We start from the raw sequence: 26,707 nt of genomic DNA, 5'->3' as shown, positions 1-26,707 counted from the left end.
TTAGTATAGAGAAAAAATTTTCCGTTTCTGTCTTCAGTTAACCTTTTATTGACATTTTTTTCTGTAGAATAATTAATATTGGGAAGGTATTTTTTTTTTTTAAAAAAACACAGCCCAGCATGATATAACCACATACAGTGGTCATATCAGTTTTGCATTTTGTCATTGAGCAATAAGTCAGAAATGAATTCTAGTTTTCCCAATAATGCCGTCCTCAATGACCAGTTGGAAAATCAACATTGAAAGCATTTTTAAATTAACCGTTTTCTATCTTATGTTCTGTCCAAGTGAGGCTTAAATTTCTATTGAGTTTCATTAATAGATTCCTTTTGATTTTTTTTCCACATTGCTACTTTGATTTCCTATTGGTGGCATAAAGATAAAAATGTTAAATTGATTACCCTTCATCCATGAATATCATTCATTGATTTTTTTTGGTTTTGTTATAAAGGTGTTTTTTCTCCCTTGGAGTAGAGTTTGTTTTTTCTTACATTACAACTGGTTGACAATTTATATTTAATGTCTACATTGTTTTATGATGTGATTTCAGATTATAAATGCATAACGTTTTAATTATGTGACAAGTTAAGTATGATTGCAATATAGTGATTCAATGATAAGAGAGACATGAACAATTGTGGACCTGAGATTTAGGTTGTGCAAATGTTATGGGTCCCATGCAAAGATAAAAGGTGTGGAAAGACTCATTTGTACTATGCGATGACCAAGTTTTCTCAACCAGTTGTAATGTGAAATAAGATTCCTATGGAAGAATAACTATTGATAAAATATTTGATTTTTTTTTTAAAAAAAACCTTCGAGTTCTTTTTTCTCAGTGGACTCATCCAGTTTGACTAAGGCTATTGCAATACAAATCATTTGAAATCATGCAGTTATTCTAAGGCAAGAGCTGATTAGTATTACCTCTAACAGAAGGGGCTCGGATAATGGCCCTGTTGCCAAAATGTCCTTTGGTGGCTGGGAAATGAAGGCTAGGAATCGCATAGGCCTGTGGGGCATAGAAGACAGGAGCTCCGAGGTAGGCTGTGGTAGGATCATAAACATGGCCCAGAGAATAGGTATACTCTCCTTGCAGCATGGTGCCCCTGCCACCTGTGCCTCGGGTATACCTGACATAGCTGTCCTTGTCCACTGGTTTGGCTAGGGTCACTTCAATGGGGGAGCCTTCCAGCACCTGTTATAGAGAGCAAGGAAAAAGCAACCAGAAAGCTATGAAGACAACCACGGGAGGCTGAGCCCTCGTGATGGGGCTCCTTCTGTATTAGCCTATTTGCTGCTATGTGCACTGGCCGTTTTAATTACATGTACTTGGCTCTGTAGGTTGATGGCGTGTGTCATTTAAATTTTTGCCTGAATAGTTTTGTTGAGAAGTTGCCCATAAACTGCCAACAGGTTTTTACAGTGACAAATTGGCCACCATCCATGAACATATTGGTTATAAATTTATTGTCTGAATACAGTCACTGAGAGAGAATTATGTAATATTTTTAATGTGATGTATATGGTTTAAATGACATGTTTACATGTTTATGTAATTATATAATTCTAAGACAGTTTAGGTTAATTATGGAGATTAAAATCTCCACTACCTAGCAGGGTACAATGAAGATGAAAGGAAACCAAAAAAGAGATCTTGTCAATTATTAACTTTTTGGTATGGGTAGCCCAGTTGGGCCTTTCTGGCTGCTAGCCAACTAAAGGTCTTGTTCCTTAGAGTTGCTACACAGTAAGTATGTTTCCACTGGGAAGGAGGAGAGACCTAAAAGGTGAGGCGCTACCCAAGGAAGAGGCATCTGAGGCCATTACCTTGTCCCCCACATGTACTTCCTTGGGAAGCAACCTTTTGGCCTGCTGAACAGTTGGTAACTAACAAATGGAGATGGTGGATAGTACTGAGGTTTCTCAAGTCGCACACTCCTGAAAACTTGTCCTCAAGAATTATTGAATTGGTCCTATTCTGACACAAATTTTTGACATTGAAAACAGCTCCAGATAATAGCTGAAGATAATATTTGAATATAATAGAAGTGCTTAGCTCTACATGTGTGACTCACTTCTGTGTAGCACTGTCATACACAGAGACAAGGATAGCTCTCAACAAATACTTGATAGAGTAATGTATTTCTTATCAAAGAACAAGGTGTTATGAGAAAGCTTTTGTGGCTTCTTTCTAATGATACGATGGACTCCTATTTTATATAAATGAAAGAAATAATGAAAATGTTCCTGCAGAAATTGCCTTCCATCCTTGTTATCTGATGTCATGAGCAATTCAGTGGTTCCTGGGTCATTGAAGTCTGCTAGATGGAGCTCGTGATTCACCCTGACCATTTTGTTCAGTCTCTGGGGCAACTTATCCCTCTTTCTATGGATCTACCCTACTTTTTGGTAGCAGGAGCCAGTGTCAAATGGAACACATGGAGAGAGAATCCAGCTGATATTCAACTGTTACATTGTCATTCATGTGAATAGAAGAAATGGAGTATTGAAGGAATGAGGTAAACTTGATAAGATGCTTTATATCACCAGTCTTTTCTTAAAATGAGAGACCCAAATAGGTCTCTGCTTATAGGCACTTTCATATCAAGAGACCTTTGTAATAGAATGATTACATACTACAAAGTCAGATTTCTTATTGTGATAGATTTGTTTTGTATACCTCTGGCACCCAACAGTGTTTTATACTCAAAATTGTATTTTAGTTATTTGGTTTAGACATTTCAAGAGCTAAGACAATATCTCAATCTGAATATCCCAAGCCCAGCAAAATTTTTTGTACATCATAAACATCCATAAATATTTATAGAATAAATGTCCACATCCAAAGCTCAACTCATCACTTTTCTCTTTAAATAGGCTCTCCTGCCTTGCTTCCCTAACAGTATTATTCTGGTTTCCAATATTGAAAATCTATATCGACTCATCCTTCTTTCTCACCCCTACATCCAATCAGTTCCTGAGTCCTTTGAATTCATCCCCCTTAGTCCTGTGTAGAGCTCTCTTCTATGCCCCATTCCCACCCTAGTTCAAGTCCTGTTTCTTTCCATTTGGATGACCAATAACTTTTTAACTAGTTGCAATTACATCTCTCTTCCTATTCTATGAAATTTCAATTATTAGTAGGTTCATTTCCCTAAATTGTAAATATGACAATTATTCCACTGCACAAAATATTCAAAGTCTCACCTTGCTTAACAAATTAAATATAAATATCCATATTCTATTTTTGATTTTCCCATACCACATTATAGTGAAATATAATTATAATATTGAATATCTATTTAACTACATAATATATGTATCTGCTTCTATGAAAATATCTACCTATAAATATATATAGCTTTAAAAACTGGGAAAAGTTTGAATATATTTTCATTGTAATTATTCCAATGTTTTCAATTATTTATCAATTAATCATAACTTTGCAGTTAGTTTAATAATCATAAAACAAATAATAATAAATTAGCACTTAATTCAGAATATTCCTTTTCAGCAATCATTTGTATACTTAGGAATGTTTCCCAATTGAAAAAAACTAACCTGCAAATTGTTTTAAATAATCATTTTATGAGATTAAATATAAGAATCAATGATGATAAAACAATGTTTTGCTCCATAGACATGTATTAAATATGCATTAATTTTTGCTTTTCAGTTTTCTTTTTGTATTTTAAAGTCAATACTTTCCCTCCCAGTACTCAAACATTTCTGTAGGTCCTGGAGAAGCTCTTATGCCCGGGCCCCACTGTATCTGAAGGGCCTACTCCCCAGTGGTCTCCAGCCTCTTTGCCCTGGGGTGGGGTGACCTACATGGGGTCCACGTCAGGGCTCCTGAGCCTCTGGATTATGATTGGGTTTGGCCTATGGGGAGTCCTGGCAGGAGATTAGAGAAAGAGATAACAGTGAGTTCAGGCTATTTCTTCCTCTGCTCCCTCTCTGAGAAGTCAGCTAAGCCTGGATGTGTTTCTTGACCAAAGATCACTGCTTCTCTCAGAGATCTGTTCTACACAATCCTCTCTGCTTTCGTTTCCTATTATTTCCCCAGCCCTTGTTCCTTTGACTTAAGGCATGTCAGGAGTTCTATGTTCTTGCACTATCTCTTGATTCTCCGACTCTATACTCACACCTTTGTAATAAGTTCCTTTGCCATCTGTGTCCTATTAGGACTGACTGATGTGAAACCCAACAGGTAAAATAGCCTGATGTATTATGTTCTCACCAAATTGGTCTGCTTTTACTGTTCTCAAATCATAACTTGCTCTTTTTAAATTCTGTGCCTCTGTCTAAGACTGCCTCTCCTTTTCCATGTTTTGTGTTTGTTTTTTCCTTTTAAAATTCTGCCCAATTTTCATGGCTTCTCTTTATCTCTTCTCATATCCATGAAGATTTTCTGATTCTTTATGAACCACTCCTTTTTTGGAACACCTTTGCAAAAGTGTTTGTGACTTGTTCTATTCTTCTGGCAGACTTTCAGCTCTTTGATAAACATCTTTGATGTTTTTTGTATCCCAGACATTGTTTAGCATGATAAGTGGCCTATGGAAGCTCCTAACTGTGTATTGGATTGATAAGTAAATATGTTGGTTTCTACTAGTACATATAAATCAAAAGCAAGGATATAGAGGTTAGTTTTCCCCCAGAGCTATTCCATGGCAAGGTGAAGTGGTTCCAAGCTTTCCAGTGTTGGAAGATCAAACTTTGAGGGCAGAATAACAGCTACTGAAAGGGCGAGGGCTATGCCCTCCATCCTACCCTGGATCCTCCATGTTGGGGCAGAGGCCATGTGCTCAGAAGAGTGCCTTCTTCCCGGAAGCCCAGGCCCCTGCTGGCCACGCCCGGGATTTCTAATGACAAGCAAGGGATGTTCGCACCATAGAGATGACCACATCCTGTGCAACAAGACCCGACTTGGCGCCTGGCCAATCCGAAGGGCCCACAGCTAGCCCCCTCCCCTCACTATTAAAGCCCTGATTTTCTCATGGATATCACTCGGTTTTCCGGTCGCTGCGTCGACTGGAGGCCCGGGTCGGGTTAGCTAACTCAATAAAGGACCTTCTGCTTTTGCATCGGACTGGCTCCCTGGCGTGGTATCTTGGGGATCTTGAATTCTGGGCATAACACTACCTTGACATTTTTTCCTGATCACCAGCCCTTAAAATACTGCACTACAAAGGTGATAATCTCTTAAAGTAATGAGTGAAAATTGGAATGGGTGAAAAACACCTTGAAATAATCTACCCTAATATCCTTCTTTCTAAGGAAATTGAGCACTAGCAATTTGCCCAAATCAGCCAAAATTAGAGATAGAGTTGGACATGCAAGCGACATGTTTATCATACTTTCCATCACTTCCTTTTTTGTCATCTTAAATGAACAGAGGCAGCCGTGTCAGTGTTGGAGAAAGCCTGAGTGAGGTAGACTTGCAGGATTGTTCTTTTGAATAAAATTTCCACACCAAACTTTGATGGAATCTGTACATGTTTTTTTCTTTGTCTACATTACCTTCCCATTTAAAGCTTTCATGGCCTCAATTGCATCTTCTCGGTTATTGAAGTGCACGAAAGCATAGTCTCGGATTTTCTTCACCCTCTCCACAGCACCTATCAACACAGTGAAAGAATCATCATTAAACTTTTGTTCAAGAATATTGTTGGTTGCTCAATTTTAAAAATTAACTTTTGCCTAGAATGATGTTAAGATGGAAACTTGTTTAATATTAACTTGTTAGCGGTTTAGCATGTTGCTATCCTGTTAGTTATCCTCACTTGGGTGTAACTTCAGAGACCGAGTTTTCTTTTCCTGAAATGCTGAGTTTCTAGAGACAATATAGGATGAGTCCCTATGCCAGGGAGAACCAGAAGAGGCGATAGGTCCTCCTTTCTTCCTCCACTATCAAAGTTCAATTATCCTCTTAGATCCAAAGTCACAAAGCAGAGTTTCTACTCAACCACGTGGCTTAATAGTTATAAACTGTCTTCCTTTGTGAGAATGACAGTGCTGTAATGTAAGGATAATTTAAAGACATGGCAGTCCTCTCTTCTCTCTCCCCTCGGCACTCAACCCTTGACTTCTTATGACAATGGTTGTACAGAGCAAGATTGTCTTGTCAAGCTGAAAAAATAAATAAAGGTAGTGAAACCATGAAGCATGGGACGTGTAATTAACTGAATGCCAGCATGGTCTCTTTGTTACTTCAGTGTCAGGTGGGCTAATTATTGACTCTTCCCCATGGCTTGTCTTAGTCATTGAGAAGCAAGAGCCGGGCCTTGGAGGACCTTTACCCGTCTCGTCTTTGATTCATTTATTCATCAGTGCAATCCTCCATCCAGGTTTTCCTGGACTGTTAGCACCCTGGGGCAGCATCTGCTCCAGAGGCATCTTGGGGCAGCCTCCACCCAGTTCCTCACTAGTGCCTAGTGCTGCTCAGTAAATAGACATGGAATGAGCACATATTATCAGTCAATTCACTCTCCAACGTCTATCATGCCCATTCGTTGGGTGGCGTTTCGGATGATAATGATTTAGGAGTCCTAAAATTCATCTTGCAGATGTTGAAATCAGCTTGCATTTTTGAGCAATAATGTCCACCCACACCTGATTTTGGAGGGGTTGATATATGAAAATTTAGCCTCATAAAACAGACAAATGAGAAAGTGAGAGTTTGTTATCATAAAAGCTGTTTTTCTCTACAATAGTATTCACCACATGGCTACTTTATTGTGTTCCTTCTTTAGAGTATAGGAATTTATTTTGATTGATATTCATTGGGTAGAAGGTGAAGCAATAAAATATCAGTGGTAACCCATCAGCAATAATGAAGACTCTCTGAAATCATAATTGGAAAAATATGACTTTGTTTATTATCAATTTGTCAGGAGACATAAATTACCAGAAGAGAAACACACCGGTAATCCAAAGGGAAGATTTTCAAAGGGCCGTAATTCTCAAAGTGTGGTCCCCAGACCAGTAGTATCAGCTTCAGCCTGGAACTCAATAGAAATGCAAATACCTGGACCCACTCCCCAGACCTACTGAATCAAAAACTCAGCAGGCAGGGCTAGCAATCTGTTTTAACATGCCCTCCAGGTGATTCTGATGTTAAATTGTTTGGAAAATCAGATTCTGAAGAATGCCTAGAGTCAGAATTTCAGCAAATACCCTTGGGCTACACTAGGGAAGAGCACACATTTTTAAGGCCCCAGTTTCTGTTCTGATTGCCATTTATTTTTCTGAGTGGCATTGCACTATTTTCAGGTTAATCAGGGTTAAAATAACACATGATCAAATATTTGCAGGGAATGCTCTGATTCCTCTGAGGGATCTAATCTCGTCTTTTCCACTGGAAAAGAAACTAGTTGGCTCTTTTTCTTTCCAATACAGCAGGTGTCTGCTAGTCAGTCTCTACCCTCTGCAATTCACTGATTGTTTTCATATAATTAACTGGGCCTGGCCACATGTCTCTCTTCAATGTGCAGACTTAGAAAGCTGATAATCAGTAACCGAAAGGAAGCAGCCTTTTAGTAGTTTCTCATTCCTGTCCTTTTCTAAGAAAGGTAATGTCTTCAGGTACTGTAGATAAAACTAAGAGGTATTATTTGCTCTGGGAAGATAGAAAGCCAACACAAAGTGTGTGTGTGTGTGTGGGGGGGGGTGAGGAAGTATTATTTATGCACACAATGTCAGTTCCTATGCCCACGACTCGATCAACTTTCAGATCTCAGTTTACATGTCACTTCTGCTAAACATGAGTCTCCTCTGCACCCCAAGAGTAGACTTTCATTCCTGTTACTCTTCTGGAGAATCTTAAACTCCTTACACACACACCACACTTATTAGCTTCTCCCTCAGTGCTTGGCATATAGGAGCTACTAAACTAATGACAGTTGAACGAATGAGTGAGCAAATGGAATGGGGATGGAGCATGGGAGTCACAGGGTTGTTAAGAGCAAGCTCTTAACCGGACTTGGATTCAAATATTGTATTTGCCACTTGCTAGCTCTATGATCCCAGGCAAATTACTTAACTGCCTTGGGTCCTAGTTTTCTAATCTAGGAAATAATTTAAGTAATAAAGTAACCTACATGCTAGGGTTGTTGCGATAAATACATGACACATGCTGTGAAAGTGCCCACTGCAATGCCTGGCACACAGTGAGGCAGTTAATCCTTCCCAGTCTCTGGATTGATAGCTAGTGATATGGAGACACCATATACCAAAATGGCAGGGAAGGCAGAGTTCCTGGAGGCTGCAAATAGATAAATCTCTGGTGAATCTTTGAAAAGGAAGAAATGACATCCTTACTAATTACCTTTAGAAAAAATTAGCTTATTCTGTTACACCTGACATGGAACCCAGGCAGCAGGACTATGTGAAGTGGGTATTCTCAGGCATTTTGAACATGATGGCACCATGGCTGATGTCAATCAACTAACTACTCCAGAGTTACTGGAGACAGAAAAATTCTCATTTCTAGAAAGGTGTTAACACAGTAATACATGTAGTCTAGAGTGTGTTCCAAGACACAGTAATCCCACAAGATGGTTTGCCAAAAAAATGGGATGCAGGGTCCAAATATTTGGTAAATCTAGCATCCTCCATCTCTTTTCTCAGAGACTTTCAAAGCCTATTAGAAGATTAAGTACTCTGATAAGTCCCACAGTAAAAAAAAAATCTGTTTAATTTTGTTGTTTCTAGTGTTTGCAAACTTATTTGACTATGAACCTCTTTTATCAGTAACATCTGCTAACAGTCTGTAGAAATAATGTTCTACAGAACTGACTTTGGTCAAAGCTTGTTTGCACTTTGCTTCTTGAAATGCTTTACCTGCTTCAGTGTTGTAGTTCTTACATGAGAAAAAAAGAGATGGGTTGTCAATCTCATGACTTCAGATTGATACTGAAAAGTATTGATAAGATGAGCAGCAGCTAATTATTGCCCTCCACCTTCCCTCTATGCCTTCTCTTTGCCCAAATGAGTTTTCTAGAATTAATTGTCACCTACTTACTTATGAACCTAAACTCACAATCATATTCCATGAGACCAGTGATTCCAAACTGGGGGCACCTTTGCCCTCTACAGTACACTTGGCAATGTCTGGAGATAGTTTTGGTTATTACGTATTGGGGGTTGCTACTGGCATCTACTGGGTAAAGGACTGGGATGCTGCCAAATCTCCTATAGTGCATAGGACAGACCTCCACAACCAGAAATTATCTGGCCCCAAATGTCAAGAGTACTGAGATTGAGAAACCATGTATTAGATTAGGCCATGTATTCATTAATGCAGTAAATACTTGTCAAGCATCTAACATGTTTCAGACACAAAGACAGGGGCTGAAGAGACAGACAATAAGAGCAAAAAGAACTCTTGGAATTTATAGTTTAGTGATGGAACTATGTATCCATTAAGTAATCACACAGATAAATGTAAAACTATAATATTGATAATGATAACTGAAAGCTATATTATTTGGAATTATGGAAGTCATTGTAAGCACAAGTGTTTTTAAAATGTTTTGAACAAGTTATCTTCTACGGTATGTCTTACCTGGTTTAATATTATTGAATTCTTTTTCAATCATCTCTTCAGAGGTAGACAGCATTAGATTTCTTACATACAGGATTTTCACTGAAGACATTGTGTCTTCATCAACTTCTACTTCTGGCTCTGCCCAGTCTACTGCAATGGGGTGTCCCCATAACTGAATTCTTCCTACAGAAAGGATCACGAGTGTGATTAGTTATATAGAAATCAGGACAACATTATCTCAGTTCAGTCTGATGGCCTTTTACATGGAACTGACCCTGGAGATCTTAACTGAACAAGAAGAACAATATTAAAACTGTAGATTATTTATTTTAACAGACATTGCAAATAAACGTAGGAGCTGGCTAGAAGGGAGTTCTGTATTATAAGTGGCTTATTATAATGATTGAGTATAAAGGAAACTAGAATGTGATTTGAAACTGATCAGAAATGAGGCAGCAATGGGCAAGTTGGGTCTTAGAACATCTCCTACAGGGTAAAGGTTGGAGTTGAGATGGCAAAGGGGGAGAAAATAAAATAATGGATGTAGCGCTCAGACATCAAGTCTGACTTCATGAAACACTATAAAGGTCACTAGGAAGTATTTCTGCTGCTGTTGGAACGTGTGTGGCCAGCTGCCACCACTGAGCTGTTTCAAAAAATGGAGCATGGATACAGGGCCGGGGGGGGGGGGGGGGGGGGCGGGGCGCAGGCACCCCTCGTTTGTCCTGTGTCTATTTCACTTGGTCAGGGCTCCCATCCACTTACTGTCTTCCCTCCGAGTTTTCTGTCTTTCAGAACATGGACAACTTAGGAATCTGGAGAAAAATAATTTTTTAACCAAATTAAGAAGACAAAGAGCAATGGGAAAGTTTATAATGAGAACCTGAACTCTTCTCAAAAGGCTGGGTGTTATCCATGCCTACGTATATTGTTGAATTCCTGTAAATTGCAGTTTACTGAATGTCTTGCCCTATACCAGCGGTTCTCAACCTGTGGGTTGCGACCCCTTTGGCGGTCGAACAACCCTTTCACAGGGGTCGCCTAAGACCATCCTGCATATCAGATATTTACATTACGTTTCATAACAGTAGCAACATTACAGTTATGAAGTAGCAACAAAAATAATTTAATGGTTGGGTCACAACATGAGGAACTGTATTTAAAGGGCCAGAAGGTTGAGAACCACTGCGTACTATGTGTTTCCCATATGCCATCTCAGTTCCTTCTCACAGCAACTCTATGGGAAGGGAAAGGACTTTCTTACTTTTATAGATGAGAAAATGAGCTTTCTAGAGGATCTGTTTCACTTCGCACCACTCCTGTTATGCCTTAATCACGGCCTGCACCCCTACACAGTACAGATCTGTGTTGAAGGGATGAGAGGAAGGTGAGGGTCGGCTCAATTTCAAACTTGATTGAAATCTATTGCTTTATATTAGTTGTTAAAGAACAAGCTATATTCCGGAAGGAATAAAAAGCTTGAGGGAACAAAATCAGAAATTCTCAGTATTGGTAAGGGTTTATATATTTAATCATTACACATGGGAGGCAATTATTTTCAATCAAAACGCATCTTATTTTTCTTTGCAAAGTAGTCAATGAAAGCGTCTGTGGCATTGACATTTTAAAACCTGAAGAACAGACTCCCCCTAATGAATTAGCTGATGCTAGAGAGCCTGGCCTTTACTACCCCAGCTGGCTAGGTACCTTGTTCTGCATTGCTTCCCATAGATAGTTTCTTTCTTTACTTTTTTTCCTTCCCGCTCCTCCTGTCCCCTTCTACTCCTTCCCTTCCTCTTCCAGGCTTTACATAGACTTTGCTGTTTGCCTCCTCCCAGGATCCCCAGGGCTCCCAGGTGACTCTGGTTTCTGTAGGCCAGTAGTTCTCAGCTGTGGCCCCACACTGGAAGAGCTTTAAAAATTCCTCTCAATGGTGCACTGGATCCAGCTCCTATCTGCTTGCAAGAACAGATTGTGACATTTCCAGAATTGTGTGAGCCAGTGGATATCACCTTGGTAGCTTGAAATCAGCCACAGTGGGAGTGTTAATACCATGAAATTGGCAAATGTTACAAGTCAGGGCTTTTGATTTTCTCCTGGGAGTTGGCTGTTGAAGCTTTACCAGCTCATGGCGGACCCCTGGACTCGCCTTCTCAATTCTGGAATAAGTGGTCTGGGCCTCGGGATTCTTATAAACACCTCGTTTCATTTTAATACGCAGCCAAGGTTGAGAACCACTGTTCTGTACACTGGCTTTTGCCTTCCTAGCCTGGTACCATGGTTAAGTCATCCATGAGCCTGAAGTTTTGCAAAAGGACAGAAGGGAGAGGTGGTATGGGAAGCAGTGATTTCCATGAACATCCCTGGGAAGTCAGTGCTGGAGAGTAATCTGGTAACATAGGCTTTGAAATCAGATAAGTTCAAATATCAGATCAGTGATCCGGGCTACGAAACATAATCTTTCTAAGCACCAACTTCCTCAACTGTACTTGCTACTATCTGCTAAATTAAAATCTTCATTTAAAATACAGTATGCTTCCACCCCATCGGCCTCCCATAATCTGAGCTTCATCTGAGGAGATGGGGCTATTCCATCTTGAACTGTTTCCAATTTCAAGACTCAAAAGTGAAGGTGAGACAGTGGTGAGGTCAATGAGACAGGCCTCACCTGAGAAAGCCCTTCCACGCGGTTAATGCAGGTGGGATGGCGTCAGAGGGCCTCGCTCTGGGGTATGACAGCTGATGTTTGTAGGCTGCATCTTACACTGAAGCAATTTGATAGAAAACTTACTGGCACCTCCTGGAAACTTGGAGGTCTTGTTTGATTTTTTTAAAAACATTTATTTTATTGTTGAGAATATTATAGCTATACCCCATTTTTCCCTCTTTGCCCCTCCATCCAACTCCAGGACAATTTTTTTTTTTTAATTAAATCTTTATTGTTCAGATTATTACATTTGTTCCTCTTTTTTTTCCCCCCCATATCTCCCCTCCTCCCAGTTCCCGCCCCACCCTCCGCCCTCACTCCCCACCCACTGTCCTCATCCATAGGTGCACGATTTTTGTCCAGTCTCTTCCCACATCTCCCACACCCCTTTCCCCCCCAAGAATAGTCAGTCCATTCCCTTTCTATGTCCCTGATTCTATTATAATCAACAGTTCATTCTGTTCATCAGATTATTAATTCACTTGATTCTTAGATTCACTTGTTGATAGATGCATATTTGTTGTTCATAATGTGTGTCTTTACCTTTTTCTTCCTCTTCCTCTTCTTAAAGGATACCTTTCAGCATTTCATATAATCCTGGTTTGGTGGTGATGAACTCCTTTAGCTTTTCCTTATCTGTGAAGCTCTTTATCTGACCTTCAATTCTGAATGATAGCTTTGCTGGATAAAGTAATCTTGGTTGTAGGTTCTTGGTATTCATCACTTTGAATATTTCTTGCCACTCCCTTCTGGCCTGCAAAGTTTCTGTTGAGAAATCAGCTGACAGTCGTATGGGTATTCCCTTGTAGGTAACTGAGTTTCTTTCTCTTGCTGTTTTTAAGATTCTCTCTTTATCTTTTGCTCTTGGCATTTTAATTATGATGTGTCTTGGTGTGGTCCTCTTTGGATTCCTTTTGTTTGGGGTTCTCCGCGCTTCTTGGACCTGTAAGTCCATTTCTTTCACCAGGTGGGGGAAGTTTTCTGTCATTATTTCTTCAAATAGGTTTTCAATATCTTGGTCTCTCTCATCTTCTGGCACCCCTATAATTCTGATGTTGGTACGCTTGAAGCTGTCCCAGAGGCTCCTCACACTATCCTCGCATTTTTGGATTCTTTTTTCATTTTGCTTTTCCGGTTGGATGTTTTTTGCTTCCTCGCATTTCAAATCATTGACTTGATTCTTGCGCTCCTCTGGTCTGCTGTCGGGCGTCTGTATAATATTCGTTATTTCAGTCCGTGTATGCTTAATTTCTCGTTGGTTCCCCAATATAAGATCGAGGGTCTTATTAGTTTTCGTGTAGATCTCATTAAGTTTATCGACAGCTTCTAAACAGTTCTTGAGAGACCTTAAAAGTGTGGTTCTGAACTCTATATCTTCCATTGACAATTTTGTCCTGTTTCTTTGTCTCCGCATTTTGTTATGCTTCCTTGGTGTACCCCCTAGTGGTCTATGTTCGAAGTCTTATAGTTAAATCTTGATTGTTGTAGCTAATTCCAGGGAGGGTTTGACCTCCAGGCCAAGTGGCTATGAGAATCAGCTGTGTCAGCAGTGAGAGAACTTCTGTCCTCTAGGGAGGTGCTAATCTAGCCTTTGCCTGAGGCTATCCGGCAAATGCCTCTGTGCAGGGCTTGGGCGGGGCGGGTCGCACAGGATCAACAGGGTGGGCCAGAGAGAGCAGTTATGGCGGCTCTCAGTCCTGTCCCCAGGGGCTCTGCCTCTCTGAGTCCCAGCACCCGCTGCAAAGCTCGGAGAGAAAGCTGTACTCGCTCTGACCGAAGCCAGACAGTCCCACTTCTCCCGTTTGAGTCTGGGTCCCTAAAGACTCACCCGGATCTGGTGCTCAGAGTCTGCGACTCCCTCCCGATTGAAAACAACAACCGCACCCTCCGCTGCCAGCCCGCTCCGCACCTCAGAATTTGACTTCAGCACTGCGCCTCCTCTGAGTGTCCGTGTGCGTTTCTCTTTCCTCCTAGTTGTAGGACTTCCACTCAGCCAGCGTTCCTGTGGTTCTGGGTGATGTCCGTTCCGTGTTTTAGTTTCACTTTTGAAGTAGTTGTTCAAAGCAGCAAACTCCGGCGTTAACCTATGCCGCCATCTTGGTTCTCCCCGGAAATGCAATTCCAGGACAATTTTTTATTGATTTTAGAGGCGGGGGAGAGAATTAGAGGGAGAAGGAAACATTGATTGGTTGCCTCCTGTATGTGTCCAACCAGGGATAGAACCCCCACCCTACGTATGTGCCCAGACTAGGAATCGAACCCACAGTCTTTTGGTGTACAGGATGATGCTTCAACCAACTGAGCCACCTGGCTAGGGCTCCCATGTCATTTAGAAGGTATGTTATTGATGTTTAATAAATGTTTCCATACTGAATAGTCCCTAGATCAGTGGTTCTCAACCTTGGCTGCACATTAGAATCACCTGGGAATCTTTTTAAAATCCTGATTTCTGGGCCTCATCCTCCGGAAATTCTGTTTCTTTGTTATGGGGTGGGGCCACAACATTAGTAACAAAGAAACAGAATTTCCGGAGGATGAGGCCCAGAAATCAGGATTTTAAAAAGATTCCCAGGTGATTCTGATGTGCAGCCAAGGTTGAGAACTACTGCTCTAGATGGTTTTCTCTGTCCCCGTGTCTGGGTCAACTAAGAAGGGAAAGCTCCCGTGGGCTGTGCCTGTCATGTTTCTTACGGGGCTCTTTATTCTTTAAAAGCAGGCTGTCCAGAAATCCTTTGTTGTTGTTGAATCTACAGGGGGTAATAGGTAGAATCTCCAAATGATAATAGATTTTGCTCTCAGGCCTCAGTAGAAATGAATCTGTTTGCTGAGACTGGCGATTCACCACTGTGCCCCATCTTGTTGACCTGCTGATGAGGCAGGCTGCCTAAACTCCAGCTGAATGAAACTCCACTCAGCTGAGGCCAATTTAAAGGACCGAGGGCGAGGGTGCTGCCTCGATCGTGATAAAGATGGGCAGTGGGTGGGGAGAGTGAAGGAGCGAGCGTCCATCTTCCTGGATCCGGACTGAGAACCCAGAGCGAAAAGACCTCGAGTGGACGCAGCACAGAGTGCTTGGGAATTTCTGAAGCCCAGCTGCTCAGCCCTGCCCAGCTTCGTCAGCTCCACTCAGGTAAAGACAGGCGCTCTTTCTGGGGGTCCATGTGCTGTATTTTTTTTTAAGAGAGGGGAAGCTAACAAGAAGTTCCGAGTCTCTAGAACAGCAGTTCTCAACCTGTGGGTCGCAAACCCTTTGGGAGGTCGAACGACCCTTTCACAGGGGTCGCCTAAGGCCATCGGAAAACACATATATAATTACATATTCTTTTTGTGATTAATCACTATGCGTTAATTATGTTCAATTTGTAACAATGAAAATACATCCTGCATATCAGATATTTACATGACGATTCATAACAGTAGCAAAATTACAGTTATGAAGTAGCAACGAAAATAATGTTATGGTTGGGGGTCACCACAACATGAGGAACTGTATTAAAGGGTTGCGGCATTAGGGAGGTTGAGAACCACTGCTCTAGGAGCACTGGCTGTCTGGCCCCTGAAAACTTTCCTCCTTTCTGGACTCTCTTTCATTGTCATCCTCCCCCAGCCCCAGAACCATCGCACACATCTGCTTTTACAGAGAATCAAGAGAGAGAGAGAGAGTGACCCATGTGGGCTGGAAGCATGGCCGCCGGTTTCTCAAGGGAGCGGCAGCTGAGCTGGGGCTTTGAGCATCATCAGTCAGCAGAGGGGAAGGGGATCTCCTTAGGAGCCCAGGAGACAAAGATGAGCATGGTGTTGTCTAGGACACTGAGGGGTTGGTCCTGCCAGGAAAGAGTTTTTATTGGGAAGTAGAAGGTAGAAAATATGGTTGTAAAGGACTGGGGTCATGGATAGCAGGCCTTGAATGGCAGGCTGAGAGTTTACTGTGCTCTTTATCTCAGTGGTTCCCAAACTTATTTGGCCTACCGCCCCCTTTCCAGAAAAAATATTACTCAGCGCCCCCTGGAAATTAATTTTTTAAAAATGTTAATAGCAATTAAACAGAAAGATATATGTATTAATGTTTCTACCTTTTTCGTAAAATATAGTAAAGAAAGGTGTAAATTAGAAACATTGAAGTTTGAAATTATGAAACTATTTATTGAACTGAGAATAGAAAGGTAATACAAAAAAAGTTAAAACAAATGCAGCTGTGGCCATCACCGCCCCCCTGGATCGCTGCAGCGCCCACCAGGGGGCGGTAGCGCCCACTTTGGGAATCACTGCTTTATCTCATATGCCCTTAAGGGGTGGTTGAATGCTTTAACTTATCAACAGATAGAGATTGAATTTCTGCTGTTTGCAAGAATTTGTGGAAAGGATGGTACAATATTTTGGGAATGCTAATCTCATAGTAATGTTGAGGATGGAGTAGGCAGAGGTTGGGGGTACATCAGAGAGAGAGCAGAAATGGGAGAATAATTAGGAGACGTTGGAAAAATAATCTAAGTGGGGAGGCGGGAGGGGATATCTGTGCTAGATTATAATGATGTCCTGAGAACAGAATTGAAATGGGGACTTTTCAATGGCAGAATTGTTGGCTTTGAAAAAGAGAGGAATTGAAGAGGACAGCAACATATTAAGTCCCAGTCACTGAGAGGTTAGGTCTGCCCCATGAGGAGCTTTAGTGATTCTATGCAGCTGTGAGTTAGATGACACGACCACTGGGTAGTGAGCAAAAAGTAAATGGAAACTTCAACATTAAAAACATGCACCTCTCTAACAGACTCGGCAATTTTTGGGGGGAGAGGGTGGATCTCATATTTTTTCACTTTCAGCTGCCTTTATGAAAATATTCTTAAAAAAAATTTTCCCCATGCTCAGAAGCCATCTTCAATGTTGGAAACTTCTAGCTGGCTAATCCTGCTGTTGGTTTGTTTTGTCTTTAATAATGTGTACCAGGGCAACCTAACTTCTGCTGTTTTTGTTATTTGGTTTTCAGTTCTGGAAGCTCTCCCATAATGTTCAGGAAAAGAGTTGATTCTGATTGTCCAGTCTGTTGTTATGGAAATCCTCTTATTTTAATATTAATTCATTTTAATATCTTACTCTGTGTAAGTCTGAGCAAATATTTTAGAATGAAGACTTTCAACAATTATTTTCTAAGTTGATCTGACCGAGGCAGATCTTAAATTTAGGAATCAATGGTTATTACCCAAATGGGACTTACCCTATGGTTGTAGCACCTAACAAAGCTCCCTTTCTACAGAGAGTTATAATGTCTGTTCCTCCAAGTTACGCAGAAATTATTAGATACTAGGAGTCATAAAAGAATATCACTTCATTGCCATGGGGGTAATGTATCTTTGAAGACTTATTATTTCTACATTGTAATGGATTTCTAATAAACCTGATAAAATATCTCCATAAAAATAACTGTTGATTGATATATTTAATTTTAAGAAAATTCTTTACTTTCGGGATTCATGATAGGATGGCTGGAGCTGAGTTCTAAATTTCTCCGCTGTGTATAAATTAGACTTCATGCATAGAATCAGAACCCATTCTGCGAAAACTTCAGGGGGCTTAATGTATTTTGAGAGAGATAAGAAGGATAGAGAGTTGAAAACATAACATAAGCAACACAACAACAGCAGGCACTTGTTTCCTTTGCTAGGAGCACAGCAGCCGAGGCAGGCAGGACGGAGTGGGGAGGCTCGGGTGTGAGCAGGGGGTTGCTAACCTGGGAGCAGCTTCCTCCGCGCCATGGCAGCTGCCCGGTGACTCTGGTATTCCACGAAGGCGAAGCCTCGGTTTTTGGTTTTATCTGCAGCACTCGGGTAGACAATGACGTCCACAACGCCTTCGGTTACCTTCTTCATTTCTGCTAGGATTTCTTCTCTCTTTTTGGTTTTGGGAATTCCCCCAACAAACAATCGGCAGTTGTCCACGCTGGCACAGACCCCTAAGAGGCGCCCATTTCTGCAAAAGGAGGAATGGCGAGAACCCATGTGTGATTAACAGAAGTTGGAAAAGTATGGCCTTGCGCCTGATATGACCTACAGACGTGGGATGTTTGGTCTTTACAGTGGTTAAACTGTTTTGGGGAAGTTGTGACTGCTTTTGAGAAACTGGAAAATCTGTCAACATTCTCTCTCTCTCTCTCTCTCTCTCTCTCTCTCTCTCTCCCTCTCCCTCTCCCTCTCCCTCTCCCCCTCTCTCCTTCACTCCCTCCCTCCCTCTCTCCCTCTCTCCCTCCCTCTCTCTCCATATATATTTAAAGTACACTTCATTCCACATGAGGTCACAAGGCTTGGGAAGGCTGCTGTGGAACCTGGATCTCTCTCTTTTATTTTTTAAATTGATTTTTAGAGAGAAAGGGAGAGGATAGAGAGAGAATCATTGATGAGAGAGATACATCAATTGGCTGCCTCCTGCATGCCCCCTTCTGGGGATGGAGCCTGCAACCAATCGAACCAGTGACCTCTTGGTTCATGGGTTGATGTTCAACCACTGACCCACACTGGCCAGACTTGCTCTGTATTTTTAAAGGAAAAAAGGTATTTGAAGCGGAGTAGCATCTGCTGTCTTTCGATTAGATGTGGATGCGCCAGTTGTCAATTCTCACTCCTCCCTAAAACATCCCCATTGCTGAGGCCTTTATACCTGCCCACATCGCTCAGGTCTCTGCCTGGCCCTGAAGGTATTTGAATTTGCAACCTCTGGTCTCTCTTCTTTTCCATCCAAATTGGGAAGCTATTCTGACATGATTGCTATTAAAAAAAGTTCCTTATGCTTGAACAGATTTTTACATATTATCTTACTTGGCCTCCACTGAGCCTGTAGGTATGCGGAGGTGTTCTTTCCATTGTACAGATGAAGAACTTGAGACTCAAAGAAATTAAGTGACTTGCTGGGTTCTCGGTTCAATTCCTGTTTCTCCCACTGAACCATGTTGCTTAATAGCAAGTCAAAGTACACCTTCCTTGGCAGATTGATTAAATGTTTCTGGGGAACATTTGGCAAAATGTCTCAAAAGTCTCAAGTGTGCATAATCTTTGACCAAATAATGCCCCTTCTGAAAGGGACCTTAGGAAACAGATGAGCACCAAGTATTATGTATAAGGATAGTTGTCGTTGTTATTTAAGATAACCTGAAACGTTTAATGCAGTGGTTCTCAACCTTCTGGCCCTTTAAATACAGTTCCTCATGTTATGACCCAAGCATAAAATTATTTTTGTTGCTACTTCATAACTGTAATGTTGCTACTGTTATGAATCGTAATGTAAATATCTGATATGCAGGTTGGTCTTAGGTGACCCCTGTGAAAGGGTCGTTCGACTGCCAAAGGGGTCGCGACCCATAGGTTGAGAACTACTGGTTTAATGTGTCTCGCCTGAGATCTTACTGACTTTGGGATTGGACATTTCCTCATTGTATACCATAGTATAGTTGTCACCCTTGCCCACTAAATGCCAGTAGCTACCCGTTAGGTCATTGAAAAAATGCCTCCTCATTTTTTAAATGTCCCCTAGGGTGGACAATGATGCTGCTGGCTGAGAAGCACTAGTTAACAGAAGATGGGCATTCATAGTATGGGATGCGCTACAGTCATTGAACATAGTAATGTAGAAGCATATTTATTGGTTAAAAAAGGCAGTTCACGATATGCTGCTGGGTTAAAAAAAAAAAAGGCTACAAATTAAATATGTGAGAAGGCCATTTTTATTAAAACTATAGAAAACCCAAAAAGACAATAAAAAATCAACATAGTGATTATCTTTGGGCAATGGGGTTATGGAGGAATGGTTTAACTTTTATTACTTTGTAGGATTTTTTTTGTTGGTGTGTGTGTGTGTGCGTGTGTGTGTTGCGAATCAGGCTGTGTGACTTTTGTAATAACACAAAATTATTAAAAACGGCCCAAATTCCCTTAACAGAAACCGCTGTTTGTCATGGTCGAAAAGGCCCACCCAGGTGAGTGGGGGAATGCTGAGTTCTTGGAAATAGTGGCTTATATGTGCGGCAGGTATCCTGGCCAGGTTGGGCCACTGTCCTAGTTGCCTTCTCTGCTTTTCTGAAGAACCAAGGACCACGGATCAGATCTGTGACGGGTTCACCTCCGTCGCTCTAACAGGAGTGGGCAAACTTTTTGACTCGAGGGCCACAGTGGGTTCTTAAACTGGACCGGAGGGCCGGAACAAAAGCATGGATGGAGTGTTTGTGTGAACTAATATAAATTCAAAGTAAACATCATTACATAAAAGGGTACGGTCTTTTTTTTTTTTTAATTTTATTCATTTCAAACGGGCCGGATCCGGCCCGCGGGCGTAGTTTGCCCACGGCTGCCTAGGAACATGGTTTATGGAGTACGGTGGAAGCGAAGAGTTGATAAAGTAATCTTTCATTTTCTTTTTAAAGTTTACTTTAAAAAAATGGTTACGACTAGATCTTTAGAAATTATTATTTTTGATAATTTGGGGCTGGTCAGCTATCAGCTACCAGCAGGGGGCGCCTAGGGGCTCCATGTTCTATTTCTAAATGTGGGGTTTGTCAGGCACCTTCCCTAGAATTGCTTGGAGGAGAAAAGCCATCTCTCAAAAGCTGAGGGCTCGATTTTCATGTCTCCAGAGCCAGGTATTTAGATGATTCTCTGAATATTTGAGGGGGAGGAGGGTGCTCAGACAACTGTGGGTCTTTTCCGGATGAGAACTTTATCTTTCCCCTGGTCAGAGCAAATCAAAGGTTATTCTCTACAAGAAAGCTTCTCTCTCTGGCAGGTTCCATTGAAACAAGGCTGAGTGGAAGCAGGCGAGGTTGGCTCTGGGGTATCTGTTCTGCTTACCTGATTTCATAATTATTAAGTTGCTTGATTGCATTCTTGGCCTCCTGTTTATTTGAGAATGTTACAAAGGCATATCCTCTATTGTTGCCATTAAAATCCATCATCATTCTCATTTCATAAATTTTACCTATCTATAAATAAGAGAAAAAGAGAAATTCATATGTATGCATTTGTTCTTCCAAATGAACACACATGTGCACACGTGCACACAATGCTTTCTGAAGTCGGTCACTGCCATATTTGGCATTTGCATCCCAGGTGGAATGGTTTGCACATGCGGGGTTCGGGTCCATTACCTGACTCTTGGGCAAAGGCAAGTTAATTTTAAAAAAGTGTACAAGTGGCATTTCAGCCTGAGTTAACAGAATATATTTGTTGACAGAGCAAATGACCTTTCACCACACAACTATCGGGGGATTTAGACACTGTTTTAGGGATCTGAAAACGCATTTGTCATCAGAAGTACAATTTCTTGATAGATTCATCCTTGCCCTCTTCATTGGCCTCTGAAGTCTCCTTAGTGTTGTCTTTACTTGGTAATACTCTACCATGGATACTTAAAAGAAAAAACAGGAACACTAATTTGGACTCTTGCTAAATCTTCTTAGCTGACTTTCCCCCCCACCGTGACATCAAAATTAATACAGATGATGTGTTTCAGAGAATAATCTGGGGAGCCCTGTTATTCCACAGTCTGTAGGCTGAAGGGAAATGCAGGACCCCCACCCAGGAGGGTACTCACTACATCTCTGGCTACAGCCACTCTGCTTTGCCAATATACTACTTGATACTCCAAATGTTCTCCAGAAATACAGGCTCAGCAATTCACGCTTGCTGGCTGCTGCAAGAAGGGGGGCCCAAATAGATATGAGGGGCATGTGTGGGGAGAAGAAGCATCATTAAGCATATGCTGTGACACACTGGTTGGTTACCCCTCAGTTCAGTCTCACCTGCCCCTGCCCACCCCAAGGTATTCAAAGAAGGCACCTATTTCTTTTGGGCTCACTGGGAAAGAGTTCAACATGTTTCACCTGCTTCAGGTGTTTCTTGCTGCTCACGTTCAGGGTTAGTGTATAAGAGCTACAGGATTAAGTCCATAATTTGGCCACAGCCCAAGGGGGATTATATATATAAAATTAGACACGGTTCTGAGGCTGAGTTACACACACACACACACACACTCTCTCTCTCTCTCTCTCTCTCTCTCTCTCTCTCTCTCTCTCTCTCTCTCTCTCTCTCTCACACACACACACACACACACATACACACTCACAGCTGGTTTGGGCATTTAGGGAAATAAGTAGCTAAACTAATTTTACTGAATTTTCTAGGAATGTGGTTGTTTAAACACCACTTGGTAAATTATTGAAAATAACTGTTAATTTTGTATTCTCCATTTCATTCAGGTTTAGTAACAAAATATCATTTGGAATTAAAACTGGGGAGGTTTATCCCTTAACAATTGCATAATTACATTGAGAACCTTAATAATTATATACTACTTAATTTTATTGATACATTAGGGTGGAAAAGAAATTCAAACTTGTCAAAAAATTTTTATTCTGGACCAATACATAATAGACACAGTTTTGAGCTATGACAAACCTCCCTATTGTTTTTATGTAAAAATGTTGCACACATATTAAAATGTCAAGTTGAAACAATGTCTGTTTTTAGACAGGATGTTGTAGTGTTAGTCTATATTGATAGACACATGGAGTTTGCAGCGAGATGGCTTGCCAGTGGAGATTGGGGTTTGAACTATAGATTTGATAGTCATCAGCGATGATGTCAGTAGTAGCGAATGTCAAGCTGTCAGTAAAAGGATAAAGAGCTGAGACCATCACCAGCAGGTAGGAAGGTTTTGTCTGCTTGAGGAATAGCAATTGGGAGAAATCATCACTGGCCAGGAAAAATGAGCATGAAAGCAAAGTGAAGATAGTAGTACATTTCCCTTGAAATATAAGCAAATTTAAATATGGACTCACTTTTTCACATAATGGTATAAGTTCATCCTCAAAAAGATCTCGGGGAAGTTTCCCAATAAAGATTTCACAGCCCCTTTCTGGGGGCGCAGCATCCCAACCAGGTGGAGGGCCCCCATATTTTCTTTGTCCATTTTCCTGCAAATCCAGGGGAGGTTGTACGGGGGACAGAAGAAAACAAGAGATCTTTAGTCCAAGCTTCTCAATTATTTTTTCAGAATTATTCACAGTAAGAAACAAACTTATCATTGACAAGAGTGGACTGGTCAGAGGATAAAAACCATAAAAGTCTCTTTGTAAGGATTTTAATATCACACTCTATGCTTCAGTGGCTTGCTTGAGATGAGCATGTGAAAGCTGATAAATTTCTGAGTACATAGAAGGGGTTCTTATTTTCTGGTGTCACTCAGAATCACCTAATCACCAAAGGATCTGACTGTCCTTTGGATCCACTGTGGAGGCTGTGTGGTGTGGTGGTAAAGTGCTCTGGAGCTGGACTACTTGGTTCTGTGACTCACTAGCTGAGGGGCCTTGGACAGATGACTTCTCAGAACCTCAGTATTCTCAGAAGCACAGGGAGGACAATATCAGCCTTTGATTCTAGGAGAGAATGCATCAGATATGTATGGTACGGCACTTGGCATGTGATATATATTTCTTGGTTTTTAATTCTCTTCTTGCGTCCTTGAATTTTGGTTGTTTCATATGCCAAGGAAGGCAACACAAGACCCTGAATAGAAACATTATCAGATTACTGTTGGAAGGAGTGGTTGGCTAATTTGGGGGGTAGCTGGTGAGGGACTTCAATCTATTTTCAAAGCTGACAAAATGGTGAGAGGTGTTTCCTAATGTTGGATCTCTTTGTGGGGAATAATGCTGTTCTCTGTCCAAATAGAATTAGTTGCTATTTTTTCGTTTGTCCTAAAAACCCTTGGTTAATTTGATGTCCTTATTTTGGGAGGAATAGCATTGGTGCTTCTCTGCAATGCCAGCGATATTTCTCTAAAGGTTAAGGACCTAAAAGTAACTCAGGGGCCCAAAGTGACGTGTAGGCCTAATCCACCACCCTCGATCTGCCGGAAAACGGTAAATTTACTTTACACTTAGGCATAGGCAGAACTCTTTGCCTTTGTGCATTTGTGATTTTTGAAGAAAGGAAACTATAAGGAACCAGACAGCAATATGCATTACTAACTTCTACAAATAACACTTTAAAATGTTTTATACTATAAAATGATACATGTTGGGAAAAACTTAGTAATGTATAAGGTAAAAAGAAAAGTTCCCAAATGCATTACTCTACCCATCCATAGATGTAGTTACTATTAAAAAATTGCACTACCTTTCCAAAATGCTTTTTATACATATTTTAAAAAGATATGTGGGTTGTTTAAAAACATTGTTGTGCGCCCTGGCCGGGGGTGGCTCAGTTGGTTGGAGCATTGTCCTGCACACCAAAAGGTTGCTGGTTCAATTCCTGGTTGGGGTAAGGTCTCTCTCTCTCTCTCTCCCCCCCCCCCACCCCCCTCTCTTTCCCTCCCTTCCCCCCCATCTCCACCTCTTCACCCTCCCTTCCTCTCTATATAAAAATCAATAAAAATATATTTGGGTGAGGATTAAAAACAACAACAGCCAAGCCAGTGTGGCTGAGTGGTTGAGCGTTCAACCTATGAACCAGGGAGTCACGGTTTGATTCCCGGTCAGGGCACATGCCTGAGTTTCAGGCTCAATCACTAATAGGGGTGTGCAGGAAGTAGGTGAAAAATGATTATTTCTCATCATTAATGTTTCTATCCCTCTCTTCCTCTCACTTCCTCTGTCTGAAATCAATAAAAAAATTAAAAAAACAGAAATATTGTTTTGTACAATAATTGTTGTTTCAAACAAAGTAAAACAGCTTCTATCTTCACTGATAAATCTTTATATATACCAACTTGATTCTTTTCTCAATTATTTTATGTGTTAGCACCAAAGCAATTTAAAGCACAGTATTTCAATGATGTCTGTGCTTGCGATCACATTTTTAATCCTAGTAATTTATATTATGTTGCTCTAAATTTTAAAAAAAGACATCAGATGGGTGAGCTACCTTGCCTTGATTACTTTTTGCTTTAAATGACTGGATGTTTTTCATTTTACTAAATATTTAAATATTTGCCTCAAGAGTTCTTGTATTTTTTCCCCCCTGTATTCTTGCAGGATTATCCAGTAGCAAATATTGAGAAATAAAAGAAATGAAATGTTTCATATTTTTATTTTAAAAAGTTAAGAACCCAGTGAGTTATATGTCAACTAAGAATGCCCTGAAAAGTATAAATTGCATACTTTCGGAGACATATGAAATATTTTATTTACTTACCTTCTAACAAATGCCTATCCAGCCAGACACTGTTCTAATCCTCAAACACCATCATGGGTTCTGGACTGTTACTATCCCCATTTTACACAGAAGCCCAGAGAGATTTAAGTTATTTGCTGAGTTGGGAACTGAAGTCAGGATTTGAAATCGGGCAGGCTGGTTTCAAAGTCCATCAGCTACATTTTGTTGCCTTGTTATATGGAAACCTAATCACTTATAACAGATCCATACCTTTAAATATTTATTTATGAAAAAAAACACATCATGCCATTAACTTGAAACCTCTCTGTTGCATTTAAAATCCTTTCCAATTTCCAATTATTTTATTACACAATTTTTGGGGGGAGGGAATGTCTCACACTTATTGCTTATAGAGAGACGTATTTCTGTTTCCAAACTAGGGTCCGCCTCCTTGGGCCAACTCTCACCATGTGGTTGGTTGATGGTGATCCCTCAGGCCGTTTTTGTTTATCTCAAATGTCTAGATACAGACTACTATTCAGTGGATTATTGGAAACAACGTAGAATGAATGTGACAGTATTCTTACTCTTCCGGTTGCGGAAACCAAATTTTCATCCCACAATAGTAACATACCAGAATTTCTGATTTGACAAGCTTCGTGCGTTCGAAAATAAATAGGCAGTGAACACAATGACCTTTGTAAATTTTCCCTTCAACTTTCTTTCTTGCTCTAATTGCTACAGATGTCACCAAACTATTTTGTGTGAATCATGTGTATATGAGAATTCATCTGCTTAATGAGCCAAAATGATTGGGCAGGAAAGCTTCTTAATTGCCTTTCTGTGGTTTCTATAAACACTTGAATTAAGTTCCCCAAGAATATTTTTGGGATCCCAAAGGGTCAGACTTGTTCAGAGATGCCGCAGGGTTCACGCACTGAGGGGGTGCGGCGGGGGCGGGCGGGGACGACTGCTTTATGAACCACCCACCGGGCTTGCAATGCACCAGTGGTGGAGATCCAGGCCGGTTTGAGACAGGCACCGGGCATTAGTCATGGGGTCAGTATTTCTGTCCCTTGCTCAGAAAGGACAGTTGGGAGCTGGATTGCTGGTATTTTAGGCACTATTTTTCTATAGTTGAGTTTAAAATAGATAAAGCCCAATTATAATTGCTCTTTCCCCTCCTGGCTAATGTCCTCCTTGTGGAATGTACCTCCCCACCCCCCTGGCAGGACAGATATATTAATAGTTCAGAGAGAGAATATAGGATTTTTTTTTTCCATGAGAGAATGTTCATTCAATTTTGAGAATTTTTGT

The 26,707-nt window shown here is 40.9% G+C and overlaps 1 protein-coding gene across 7 annotated transcripts in view; it reads right to left on the bottom strand.

The window, feature by feature from the left end:
- The window catches only part of A1CF (APOBEC1 complementation factor), a 77,325-nt gene that overhangs the window by 9,948 nt on the left and 40,670 nt on the right, over positions 1-26,707 (bottom strand). For all 7 annotated transcript variants that reach the window (XM_059662704.1, XM_059662709.1, XM_059662703.1 and 4 more), the window contains 6 exons: positions 23,074-23,208; positions 21,086-21,216; positions 17,983-18,221; positions 9,569-9,733; positions 5,524-5,621; positions 925-1,195 (listed from right to left, as the gene is read on the bottom strand). In XM_059662704.1, the coding sequence (XP_059518687.1) occupies positions 925-1,195; positions 5,524-5,621; positions 9,569-9,733; positions 17,983-18,221; positions 21,086-21,216; positions 23,074-23,208 (1,039 nt within the window). The remainder of the gene's footprint in view (positions 1-924; positions 1,196-5,523; positions 5,622-9,568; positions 9,734-17,982; positions 18,222-21,085; positions 21,217-23,073; positions 23,209-26,707) is intronic.

This window comes from Myotis daubentonii, chromosome 13, assembly GCF_963259705.1.
Source record: "Myotis daubentonii chromosome 13, mMyoDau2.1, whole genome shotgun sequence".
Classification (NCBI taxonomy): Eukaryota; Metazoa; Chordata; class Mammalia; order Chiroptera; family Vespertilionidae; genus Myotis; species Myotis daubentonii.
The sequence above is the reverse complement of the archived record's forward strand: the minus strand, read 5'-3'. Positions and strand labels throughout refer to the sequence as shown.